At 51.2% G+C, this 12725-nt stretch overlaps 2 protein-coding genes across 4 annotated transcripts in view; one reads left to right on the top strand and one right to left on the bottom strand.

Annotated features, from left to right (window-relative positions):
* The first annotated feature begins 2090 nt into the window (after positions 1-2090).
* Positions 2091-2904, top strand: LOC119934034 (histone H2AX). The gene has a single exon (XM_038753395.1). It carries the CDS (start codon positions 2098-2100, stop codon positions 2536-2538), a length of 441 nt encoding a protein of 146 aa, XP_038609323.1. The 5' UTR covers positions 2091-2097; the 3' UTR covers positions 2539-2904.
* VPS11 (VPS11 core subunit of CORVET and HOPS complexes) overlaps positions 2857-12725 on the bottom strand; it is an 85932-nt gene continuing 76063 nt past the window's right edge. For all 3 annotated transcript variants that reach the window (XM_038753391.1, XM_038753392.1, XM_038753394.1), the window contains 11 exons: positions 12019-12068; positions 11872-11927; positions 9199-9276; positions 5339-5416; positions 4438-4513; positions 4209-4322; positions 4089-4127; positions 3862-3981; positions 3729-3782; positions 3550-3636; positions 2857-3235 (listed from right to left, as the gene is read on the bottom strand). In XM_038753391.1, the coding sequence (XP_038609319.1) occupies positions 3062-3235; positions 3550-3636; positions 3729-3782; positions 3862-3981; positions 4089-4127; positions 4209-4322; positions 4438-4513; positions 5339-5416; positions 9199-9276; positions 11872-11927; positions 12019-12068 (926 nt within the window). In that variant the 3' untranslated portion in view covers positions 2857-3061. The remainder of the gene's footprint in view (positions 3236-3549; positions 3637-3728; positions 3783-3861; positions 3982-4088; positions 4128-4208; positions 4323-4437; positions 4514-5338; positions 5417-9198; positions 9277-11871; positions 11928-12018; positions 12069-12725) is intronic.

The following is a 12725-nucleotide window of genomic DNA, read 5'->3' as shown; positions in this document are numbered from 1 at the left end:
TCATTATTATTAGGAGTAGTAGTAATACAGCTCCTAGAATGTAGTGAGCGCTTAACAAATGCCATCATTATTATTAGAAGTAGTATTACTCTGTTTATTTTTTTATTTATTTTACTTGTACATATCTATTCTATTTATTTTATTTCGTTAGTATGTTTGGTTTTGTTCTCTGTCTCCCCCTTTTAGACTGTGAGCCCACTGCTGGGTAGGGACTGTCCCTATATGTTGCCAACTTGTACTTCCCAAGCGTTTAGTACAGTGCTCTGCACACAATAAGCGCTCAATAAATACGATTGATGATGATGATAGTAGCAGTACAGCGCCTAGAACATAGTAAGCACTTAACAGATGCCATCATTATTATTAGAAGTAGGAGGCCCCACATGGGACAACCTAAGCATCTTGTATCCCCCCCCAGCTCTTTAAACAGTGCTTTGCACATAGTAAACGCTTAACAAATACCATCATCATTATTATTATTATTAGTAGTAGTACTACTACTACTACTAAGAAGCAGCGTGGCTCAGTGGAAAGAGCCCAGGCTTTGGAGTCAGAGGTCATGGGTTCAGGTTCAAATCCCAACTCCACCAATTGTCAGCTGTGTGGCTTTGGGCAAGTCACTTCACTTCTCTGTGCCTCAGTTCCCTCATCTGTAAAATGGGGATGAAGACTGTGAGCCCCACGTGGGACAACCTGATCACCTTGTATCCTCCCAATGTTTAGAAAAGTGCTTTGCACATAGTAAGCGCTTAATAAATGCCATCATTATTATTAGTAGTAGTAGTACAGTGCCTAGAATGTAGTAAGTATTTAATAAATGCCATCATTATTATTAGTAGTAGTAGTACAGTGCCTAGAATGTAGTATGCGCTTAATGAATGCCATCATTATCATTATTAGTAGTAGTAGTTCCTAGAATGTAGTAAGCGCCTAATAAATGCCATCATTATTATTAGTAGTGCAGTGCCTAGAATGTAGTAAGTGCTTAATAAATGCCATCAGTATTATTAATAGTACTAGAGAGCCTAGAGTGTAGTAAGCGCTTAATAAATACCATCATTATTATTAGTAGTAGTACAGTGCCTAGAATGTAGTAAGTGCTTAAGAAATACCATCATCATTATTATTAGTAGTAGTAGTACAGTGCCTAGAATGTAGTAAGTGCTTGAAGTGCCATCATTATTATTATTAGTAGTAATACAGTGCCTAGAATGTAGTAAGCGCTTAATAAATGCCATTATCATTATTATTAGTAGTAGTACAGTGCCTAGAATGTAGTAAGCGCTTAATAAATGCCATCATTATTATTATTAGTAGTAGTACAGTGCCTAGAATGCAGTAAGTGCTTAAGAAATGCCATCATTATTATTATTAGTAGTAGTAGTGCCGAGAATGTAGTAAGCGCTTAAGAAATGCCATCATTAATAGTAGTAGTACAGTGCCTAGAATGTAGTAAGCGCTTAATAAATGCCATCATTATTATTGTTAGTAGCAGTACAGTGCCTAGAATGTAATAAGTGCTTAATAAATGCCATCATTATTATTAGTAGTAGTAGTAGTGCCTAGAATGTAGTAAGCGCTTAATAAATGCCATCATTATTAGTAGTAGTGCAGTGCCTAGACTGTAATAAACGCTTAATAAATAATGCCATCATTATTACTATTAGTAATAGTACAGTGCCTAGACTGTAGTAGGCGCTTAACATGTACCATGGGGGGGGGGGGGGGAGAAAAAGAGAGTTGGTGTTTTCCCTCATGAGGCGAAGGCCCGAGCGCCGCCATCTTCTCCCCCGCCGGCGTCCGCGCGCCAGGGCGCCGCCGTTCGAATCTCGCGCCCCTCCTGCCGATTGGTCGGCGCCGAGGAGCGCGGGAAACCCGAAGCCCCGCCCCCGGTTTCGAATCCGACCAATCGGATCGGGGGGCGGGGCGCGGGCGCCGAGCGGCGGCCAATAGGGACGCGAGGGCGGGCGAGGGGGCCAATGGGGGCTCGCGGGAGGGGGCGGGAGGGGAGGGCGGCGGGGTATAAAGGGGCCCGCGCGGGCGGGAGCGGGGCAGTGCGTCTGAGCGCCGCGTCGTCGTCGGCTGGCCGGCGCCATCATGTCGGGGCGCGGGAAGACGGGCGGGAAGGCCCGCGCCAAGGCCAAGTCCCGCTCGTCCCGGGCCGGGCTGCAGTTCCCCGTGGGCCGCGTCCACCGGCTGCTGCGCAAGGGCCACTACGCCGAGCGGGTCGGGGCCGGGGCCCCCGTCTACCTGGCGGCCGTGCTGGAGTACCTGACGGCCGAGATCCTGGAGCTGGCGGGCAACGCGGCCCGCGACAACAAGAAGACCCGCATCATCCCGCGGCACCTGCAGCTGGCCATCCGCAACGACGAGGAGCTCAACAAGCTGCTGGGCGGCGTCACCATCGCGCAGGGCGGCGTCCTGCCCAACATCCAGGCCGTGCTGCTGCCCAAGAAGAGCGGGGCCGCCGCCAGCCCCAAGGCCCCCGCCAACGCCGCCGCCTCCAAGAAGGCCACCCAGGCCTCGCAGGAATACTGAGGCCCGCCCCTCCCCCCGAAAAGGGGGTCGCCACTTGGGCCAAAGACCCCCCCCCGTCCCCGTCCCCGTCGATGCCAGGCGGGGGCGAGGACCGGCCTTGGCTGCTGTTGCCGTTGGCAACCGGACCCACGGAGCCCTTTCTCGCCCCCTTTTTGGGGGGTCCGACCTGCCCCCCTCCTCCGGACGACTCGCTTCCTCTTGGCAACCAAGGCGGGGTTGCCCATCTCAGTTTTGGGGGGCCCGCTTTCTAGTTAAGGGATGGGGAGAGTGTGTCCCCATCTCCACCCTTTTGGGGGACTGAGGACGAGGTGGTCGTGAAACGGACTTTTGTTTATTAAATGTCTTTTTTTTTTTTTCTTTTTGCAACGAGCGGCTTTGTGTGATTGGGGAGGGGCGGACGGCATCCTCACTGGCAGCCGCATCTCGGGTTAGCCGGTTTATTGACAATGGAGGGGGGGGGGGGTTACACGGGTTAAGGCACCGAGGGCAGGCCCCGGCCCACCGAGGCTTCCCCCGGGGTGGGTCAGCGGGCATCGTTGAGCTGCCGGGCCACGTCCAGGATGGCTCTGGCCCCTTTGCCCAGCAGCAGCGTGGCCAGCCCGATGCCCAGGTTCTCGGCCGCTACCTGGGCGGGCCGGGGCACGTTGCGGGCGGTGATGCCCACCCGCTGGATGTCGTCATCTGGGCCGTCTTCGAGCTGGGGGGGGGGGCGGGAAGGAGGTGTGAGGGGGTGGGGGGAGATGATGTTAAGTGGTGGGGGAAGAAGGTGTGAGGTGGTGGGGGAAGAAGGTGTGAGGTGGTGGGGGGAGATAAGTGGTGGGGGAAGGAGGTGTGAGGTGGTGGGGGGAGATAAGTGGTGGGGGAAGGAGGTGTGAGGTGGTGGGGGGAGATAAGTGGTGGGGGAAGAAGGTGTGAGGTGGTGGGGGGAGATACGTGGTGGGGGAAGAAGGTGTGAGGTGGTGGGGGGGAAGCAGTCTCATCCCCTCACCTCCCCAGGGTAAGCAGCCCTACCTGAGCAGCACAGCGGACGCTCGCCTGCATGGTTTCCCTCAGGCTGTCGGAGCCGTCCAGGCTCCACACCCCTCCTGTCAGGTACAGCTGCAAGGGAGGGGTGGCAAGGGCTGGGCTCAGATGGGGGGGGCCTGAAGCAGCCCCTCCCCATCCTCCCACTCGTGCCCTGAGCCCCTCACCTGTCCATCCTGCACAGCCGTGTGCACTGCCACCGGCACGCTGCACCCCCCTTCCTGGAAAGATGGGGGTCACCGAGGCCGCCTGTGTGTGCCACCCCCCCCAACTCCGCATGCCCCCCGCCCCCGTGCCTACCAGGTGGCGCAGGAAGGCCCTCTCTGCAATGCAGCGCAGCACCGTTTCGGGGTCGTGCAGGATGCTGACCAGCTCCAGCACCTGCTGGTCCTTGGCCCGGACCTCCACGCCCAGGGCCCCCTGGCAGAGGGGGGACACACACACACACACACACCCAGAGCCTCAGCGGCCGCGTCTCCCCCCAGGATCGGCCCCCCTGGGAGAGCGGGCGAGGGGGGCCGCCTTACCTGGCCCACGGCGTACATGCAGTCCTCAGGGAGCAGGAGCTGGCCAAGAGAAAGGCGGGTGGTCAGAGAGGCGTCTCCCCCGCTTCCCCGTCCCCCCCGGGCGCCGGGGGTGACCCTCACCTGGCCCAGGCGGCTCTGCCAGCCCATCCGCTGCAGCCCCGCGGCTGCCAGGATGATGGCACTGAACTCCTGCAGCTCGTCCAGCTTCCGCAAGCGGGTGTTGAGGTTCCCCCGCTGGGCAGGGGGGTGGTTAAGGCCCAAGACCCTCGCCATCGCTTCCCCTCGCCCACCTCTCTGCCCCCTGGGCCGGCCGCCACGCGGCCCCTCGCCCGCTCTCCGCCAAGGATACGATGCTCTTGAATTCCAGGTGTGGAAACTTTCTCTGCAGCTGGGCCGCCCTGCGCAGGGAGCTGGTCCCCACCACACTGGGGGGGAAGGTGAATAATCATCAGAATAATGGCATTAAGTCTGAGCCCCTTCCTTCCTCTCCCCCTTGTCCCCCTTTCCATCCCCCCATCTCACCTCCTTCCCTTCCCCACAGCACCTGTATATATGGTTGTACATATTTATTACTCTATTTTACTCGTACATATCTATCCTATTTATTTTATTTTGTTAGTACATTTGGTTTTGTTCTGTCTCCCCCCTTTTAGACTGTGAGCCCACTGTTGGGTAGGGACTGTCTCTAGATGTTGCCAATTTGGACTTCCCAAGAGCTTAGCACAGTGCTCTGCACATAGTAAGCGCTCAATAAATACGATTGATGATGATTAAGTGCTTACTATGCGCCAGGCACTGGGCACCAAACCCTCCCGCGGGCTTCCCCGCTTCAATATTCTGTGCTCGGTGAATGCTACTGAGTCTTCTTATCCTCCAAGAGGCCTTCCCCAACTTTGATCCACTTGTATTGAGCAAAGCACTATACTAATCAATCAATCAATCGTATTTATTGAGCGCTTACTATGTGCAGAGCACTGTACTAAGCGCTTGGGAAGTACAAATTGGCATCACATAGAGACGGTCCCTACCCAACAGTGGGCTCACAGTCTAAAAGGGGGAGACAGAGAACAGAACCAAACATACCAACAAAATAAAATAAGTAGGATAGAAATGTACAAGTAAAATAAAGAACAGACATTTCCTGCCCACAGTGCACTCACAGTCTCCAGGAGGAGATGGATATTAATATACATAAATAAATTACAACATTCCCCGCCTTCCGATGACCCTCTCACCCACCCGGGACTCACCTTTTTTCCGGCAGCGTGGCCAGCGTCTTTCCGGCGTGTTTGGGGTGGAAGACGACGGCGTCGTAGGGGCTCTCGCGCCTGCCGGGATGGGAAGCATCCTGGCTTGGGATTCCCCGGCTTCCCTTCCCCTTGGCGACACCCCAATTCTCACCCCTCGCACCCAAGGTCCAGACTCCCCTTGGGTGGACCCCCTCGGACCCTCTGAGGGGGACAAGGAGTGCGGCCCTAGCTCCGGAGAGGAACTGTAAGCTCCTTGAGGGCAGGGACTGAGTCTATTTATAGACTGTGAGCCCACTGTTGGGTAGGGACTGTCTATGTGTTGCCAATTTGTACTTCCCAAGCGCTTAGTACAGTGCTCTGCACATAGTAAGCGCTCAATAAATATGATTGATTGATTATTCCCTCCCACGCAATTAAATTCACTACTGTACTGGCCGGTTAGCTCAGTTGGTTAGCGCACGGTGCCAGGGTCGCGGGTTCGATCCCCGTACGGGCCAGCGCTTAGGACGGTGCACATAGTAAGCGCTTAATAAATGCCATCATTAATATTCTGCGCTCAGTGAATACTATTGTCGTCTTATGCTTATTAAAAGCACATCTCCGAGAGGTTCCCCAACTTCGATCCACTTGTATTTATTGAGCGCTAACTGTGGGCAAAGCACTATACTAAGCGCTTGGGAGAGTAAGAGGCAGGGTGGCTCAGCGGAAAGAGCCCGGGCTTTGGAATCAGCGGTCATGGGTTCGAATCCCGGCTCCGCCGCATGTCTGCTGTGTGACCTTGGGCAAGTCGCTTAGTACAGTGCTCTGCACATAGTAAGCGCTCAATAAATACGATCGATGAAGTCACTTAACTTCTCTGAGCCTCAGTGACCTCATCTGCAAAAAGTCAGCTATTTACTGAGCGCGCCTAAATCCGTGAGATCCTCCTCTTTACTGACCGCTTTCGGAAATCTGTCAAATCCTCCTGTTTACTGAGCGCTCGTAAATCCTGAAAACCGTTAATGACCGAGCACTTTCGTAACTTTTTAAAATCAGCCCATTTACTGAGCGGTCTCGTAAATCCCTAACATCAACCTATTGACTGAACGCTTTCATAAATCCGTCAAATCGTCCTATTTACTGAGCGCTCTCGTAAGCGTTCTGTTGTCTGTCTCCCCCTTCTAGCCCGTGAGCCCGTTGTTGGGTAGGGACTGTCCCTATATGTTGCCGACTTGTACTTCCCAAGCGCTTAGTACGGTGCTCCGCACACGGTAAGCGCTCAATAAATGCGACTGAATGAATGAATGAATGAATCTGCAAAATGGGGATTAAGACTGTGAACCCCACGTGGGACAACCTGATTACTTTGTATCCCCCCCCCAGCGCTTAGAACAGTGCTTTGCACATAGTAAACGCTTAACAAATGCCAACATTATTATTGTTATTATTACAATCTAACAAAAAATAGACACATTTCCTGCCCACAGAGGAGATGGACATTAATATACAGAAATAAATGACAGATACACACGTGTGCCGTGGGGGTGGGAGGGAGGATGAATGACGGGGACGAGTCCGGGCGATGAAGAAGGGAGTGGGAGAAGAGGAGAGGGGGGCTCAGTCAGGGAGGCCTCCGGGCCTTCAAATATATGTTGCCAATTTGTACTTCCCAAGCGCTTAGTACAGTGCTCTGCACATAGTAAGCGCTCAATAAACGCGATTGATGACGATGCCCTCATTTTCTCTTCCCCCGCTCCCTCCGGTCATCTCTGCACTTGGATTTGGGCCCTTGATTCGCCCCGTCTAGTCGGGGCTCGTGGTGGGCAGTAGAGAAGCGGTGCGGCTCAGTAGAAAGAGCCCGGGGCTTGGGGGTCGGAGGTTGTGGGTTCACACACGGTTGTGGGGCGTTCAATAAATACAAGCGAATTGAAGTCGGGGAGGGCCTCTTGGAGCTGTGCTTTTCATAAGGATAATAAGACTCCATAGTATTCACGGAGCACAGAATTAAAAGAGAAGCGGCGTGGCTCGGTGGAAAGAGCCCGGGCTTTGGAGTCAGAGGTCGTGGGTTCGAATCCCGGCTCCGCCGATTGTCAGCTGGGTGACCGTGGGCAGGTCACTTCACTTCTCCGGGCCTCAGTTACCTCATCTTTTAGACTGTGAGCCCACTGTTGGGTAGGGACTGTCTCTCTATGTTGCCGACTTGGACTTCCCAAGCGCTTAGTACAGTGCTCTGCACGTAGGAAGCGCTCAATAAATACGGTTGATGATGATGATCTGGAAAATGGGGGTTGACTGGGAGCCCCCCGTGGGACAACCTGATCACCTTGTATCCCCCCAGCACTTAGAACAGTGCTTGGCACATAGTAAGCGCTTAATAAATGCCGTCATTATTCTTGGGGAAGCAGCGTGGCTCAGTGGAAAGAGCACGAGCTTTGGAGTCAGAGGTCGTGGCTCGAATCCCCGGCTCCGCCACATGTCTGCTGTGCGACCTGGGGCAAGTCACTTAACTTCTCTGAGCCTCAGTGACCTCATCTGTAAAATGGGGGTTAATCAATCAATCAATCAATCGTATTTATTGAGCGCTTACTGTGAGCAGAGCACTGAATAAATACGACTGATTGATTGATTAATCCCCATTTTACAGATGAGGTAACTGAGGCTCAGAGAAGTTAAGTGATTAAGACTGTGAGCCCCACATGGGACAACCTGATCACCTTGTATCCCCCCCAGCGCTTAGAACAGTGCTTTGCACATAGTAAGTGCTTAACAAATGCCATTATTACTATTATTATTATTATTGCCCAAGCTATGTGACCTTGGGCAAGTCACTTCACTTCTCTGTGCCTCAGTTCCCTCATCTGTAAAATGGGGATGAAGACTGTGAGCCCCATGTGGGACAACCTGATTACCTTGTATCCCCCCCTCCCCCCGCAGCTCTTAGAATAGTGCTTGGCACACAGTAAGCGCTTAAAATGCCATCATTTTATTATTATTATAATCGCTCAGTACAGTGCTCTGCACACAATAAGTGCTCAATAAATGACTGAATGAATGAAAATGGTACTACAATTATATGGCATTTGTTAAGCACTATGCGCCAAGCACAGTTCTAAGCGTGGGATAATAATAATAATAATAATCATGATGGCATTTGTTAAGCGCTTACTCTGTGCAAAGCACTGTTCTAAGCGCTGGGGAGGATACAAGCAGCGCGGCTCAGTGGAAAGAGCACGGGCTTGGGAGTCCGAGGTCATGGGTTTGAATCCCGACTCCGCCACTTGTCAGCTGTGTGACCCTGGGCAAGCCACTTAACTTCTCTGTGCCTCAGTTCCCTCATCTGTAAAACGGGGATGAAGACTGTGAGCCCCAAGTGGGACAACCTGATCACCTTGTAGCCCCTCCCCAGCGCTCAGAACAGTGCTTTGCACATAGCAAGCGCTCAACAAATACCACCATTATTATTATTAGTATTACAAGGTGATCAGGTTGCCCCACGGGGGACTCCCAGCCTTCACCCCCATTTTCCAGGTGAGGGAACTGAGGCCCAGAGAAGTGAAGTGACTTGCCCAAGGTCACACAGCAGCCAAGTGGCGGAACAGGGATTCGAACCCACGACCTCTGACTCGCAAGCACGGGCGCTGCTCCTCATCTGCTTAGTACAGTGTCTTACACACGGTGGGCGCTCGGCGAGTACGACTGTGCTTTTAGACAGTCTTTTAGACTGTGAGCCCACTGTTGGGTAGGGACTGTCTCTAGATGTTGCCAACTTGGACTTCCCAAGCGCTTAGTACAGTGCTCTGCACATAGTGAGCGCTCAATAAATACGATTGATGATGATGATGATGATGATGAGGCTCCCCTTCCCCCCGCCGGGCACTTACTTGCAGACGGCGCCGATGGTGAAGCCGGGGGGCAAGACGGTCGGCAGGTCCTTCAGGGAGTGGACGACCAGGTCGACCCTGGGGATGAAGGGCGCATTCATTCAGTCGGGTTTATTGAGCACTTACTATGTGCGGAACACTGTACTGAGCGCTTGGGAGGGAACATCACAACCATCACGAGCTTACAATCATTCATTGCTGTGCAAGTACGACTGAAGTCATTCATTTATTCATTCAATCGTATTTATAATAACACTAATAATAATGATGGCACTTGTTAAGCGCTTACTATGTGCAAAGCACTGTTCTAAGCGCTGGGGAGGTAACAAGGTGATCAGGTTGCCCCACGGGGGGGGCTCACGGTTTTCATCCCCATTTTACAGATGAGGGAACGGAGGCCCGGAGAAGTGAAGTGACTCGCCCAAAGTCACACAGCTGACCGTTGGTAGAGCCGGGATTCGAACCCATGACCTCTGACTCCAAAGCCCGGGCTCTTTCCGCTGAGCCACGCGGCTTCAGTGAGGCTTTGTAGGCCGGAGAGGGTAGGGGGCTCCCCTGAAGGATCCTGGCGGAGTGAGATGGCGGGCTTGGGGGGGCTCCTTTCCCCGCCCAGATACCAAAACCATCTCACTCCAACCTCACTTCGCTCCGTGCCTCAGTTGCCTCATCTGTATGAGGTACAGATGAGCCCACCTTCTAGACTGTGAGCCCACTGTTGGGTAGGGACAGTCTCTCTATGTTGCCAACTTGAACTTCCCAAGCTCTTGGTCATCATCATCATCATCATCGATCGTATTTATTGAGCGCTTACTATGTGCAGAGCACTGTACTAAGCGCTTGGGAAGTCCAAGTTGGCAACATCTAGAGACGGTCCCTACCCAGCAGTGGGCTCACAGTCTAAAAGGGGGAGACAGAGAACAAAACCAAACATACTAACAAAAAAAAATAAAGTCCAGTGCTCTGCACACAGTAAGCGCTCAATAAATACGACTGACTGATTGATCTGTAAAATGAGGGTTCATTCGTTCCTTCATTCAAACCTGTATATATGTTTGTACATATTTATTACTCTATTTATCTTACTTGTACATATATATTCTATTTATTTTATTTTGTTAGTATGTTTGGTTTTGGTCTCTGTCTCCCCCTTCTAGACTGTGAGCCCGCTGTTGGGTAGGGACTGTCTCTATGTGTTGCCGACTTGGACATCCCAAGCGCTTAGTCCAGTGCTCTGCACACAGTAAGCGCTTGGGAAATCAATCAATCAATCAGTCGTATTTATTGAGCGCTTACTGTGTGCAGAGCATTGGACTAAGCACTTGGGAAGTCAATCAATCAATCGTGTTTACTGAGCGCTTACTGTGTGCAGATCACTGGACTAAGCGCTTGGGAAGTCAATCAATCAATCAATCGTGTTTACTGAGTGCTTACTGTGTGCAGAGCATTGGACTAAGCACTTGGGAAGTCAATCAATCAATCAATCAATCGTATTTATTGAGCGCTTACTGTATGCAGAGCATTGGACTAAGCACTTGGGAAGTCAATCAATCAATCGTATTTATTGAGCACTTACTGTGTGCAGAGCACTGGACTGAGCCCTTGGGAACTCAATCAATCAATCAATCGTGTTTATTGAGTGCTTACTGTGTGCAGAGCACTGGACTAGGTGCTTGGGAAATCAATCAATCAATCGTGTTTATTGAGTGCTTACTGTGTGCAGAGCATTGGACTAAGCACTTGGGAAGTCAATCAATCAATCAATCGTATTTATTGAGTGCTTACTGTGTGCAGAGCACTGGACTGAGCGCTTGGGAAGTCAATCAATCAATCAATCGTGTTTATTGAGCGCTTACTGTGTGCACAGCACTGGACTAAGCACTTGGGAAGTCAATCAATCAATCAATCACGTGTTTATTAAGCGCTTACTGTGTGCAGAGCACTGGACTAAGCGCTTGGGAAGTCAATCAATCAATCGTGTTTATTGAGCGCTTACTGTGTACAGAGCACTGGACTAAGCGCTTGGGAAGTCAATCAATCAATCGTATTTATTGAGCGCTTACTGTGTGCAGAGCACTGGACTAAGCGCTTGGGAAGTCAATCAATCAATCAGTCGTGTTTACTGAGTGCTTACTGTGTGCAGAGCACTGTACTAAGCGCTTGGGAAGTCCAAGTTGGCGACATCTAGAGCCCGTCCCTACCCAACAGGAGGCTCACAGTCTAGAAGGGGAGGACAGCCAACAAAACAAATTAACCAAATAAAATAAATAGAATAGTATATATATATATATATAATATATATAATAATATATAATATAATATAATATTATATTATAATTATAATAATATATGATTGAATGAATGAATCCCGTGAGCCCCCTGTGGACCAAGCTGATCACCTTGTAACCTCCCCAGGGCTTAGAACAGTGCTTTGCACGTCGTAAGCGCTCAATAAATGCTATCATTATTATTATTATTGTTATTATTATTATTATTTTTATCTGTTAAATGGGGATTTAACGTGGTGGGCTCCACATGGGACAGGGGCTTCACGGCGGAGCGGCTACAGCCCGGGCCCGAGGGGCAGACGGCGGAGGTTTCTCTCCTACTTTGCACATAGTAAGCGCTTAATAAATGCTTAATAAATGCCATCATCATCATCATCATCCTACTTACTCATTCCTCTCTAGCGCCTGCTCCAGCTCCTTGGTGAAGAGGCTCTTCTCCCCAATCTGCCCGGGGGAAAAAGGAGGAAAAAGGATGAGATTCCCGAAGGCGGGAAGGGCACGGTGGGGTTTGGGAAGGAAGGGAGGGAACGGTTACCTTGGAGAGAGCGGTGTCCAGGATCTTGTCCCCCGTGGTGGACATGGCAACTAGAGGCACGGAAAAAAGAAAAGTGGACAGTTGGCACTGCCCTCCGGCCCCGGGCCTTGGCCCTAGTGGGTACGTGGCTCAGGGGAAAGAGCCCGGGCTTTGGAGTCCGAGGTCATGGGTTCAAATCCCGGCTCTGCCAATTGTCTCCTCCTCCAGGAGGCCTTCCCAGACTGAGCCCCTTCCTTCCTCTCCCCCTCGTCCCCCTCTCCATCCCCCCCCATCTTACCTCCTTCCCTTCCCCCACAGCACCTGTATATATGTTTGTACACATTTATTACTCTATTTATTTATTTATTTTATTTGTACGTATCTATTCTATTTATTTGATTTTGTTAGTATGTTTGGTTTTGTTCCCTGTCTCCCCCTTTTAGACTGTGAGCCCACTGTTGGGCAGGGACTGTCTCTATATGTTGCCAATTTGTACTTCGCAAGCGCTTAGTACAGTGCTCTGCACATAGTAAGCGCTCAATAAATACGATTGATGATGATGATGTCAGCTGGGTGACTTTGGGCAAGTCACTTCACTTCTCTGGGCCTCAGTTCCCTCATCGGGAAAATGGGGATGAAGACTGTGAGCCCCCCGTGGGACAACCTGATCACCTTGTAAACTCCCCAGTGCTTAGAACACTGCTTTGCACAGAGTAAGCGCTTAATAA

The sequence above is a fragment of the Tachyglossus aculeatus genome, chromosome 11 (assembly GCF_015852505.1).
Source record: "Tachyglossus aculeatus isolate mTacAcu1 chromosome 11, mTacAcu1.pri, whole genome shotgun sequence".
Classification (NCBI taxonomy): Eukaryota; Metazoa; Chordata; class Mammalia; order Monotremata; family Tachyglossidae; genus Tachyglossus; species Tachyglossus aculeatus.
The sequence above is the reverse complement of the archived record's forward strand: the minus strand, read 5'-3'. Positions and strand labels throughout refer to the sequence as shown.

What these genes read in the sequence shown, in the direction of transcription:
- LOC119934034 (XM_038753395.1), top strand. Translation starts at nt 2,098, where the DNA reads ATGTCGGGGCGCGGGAAGACGGGCGGGAAGGCCCGCGCCAAGGCCAAG.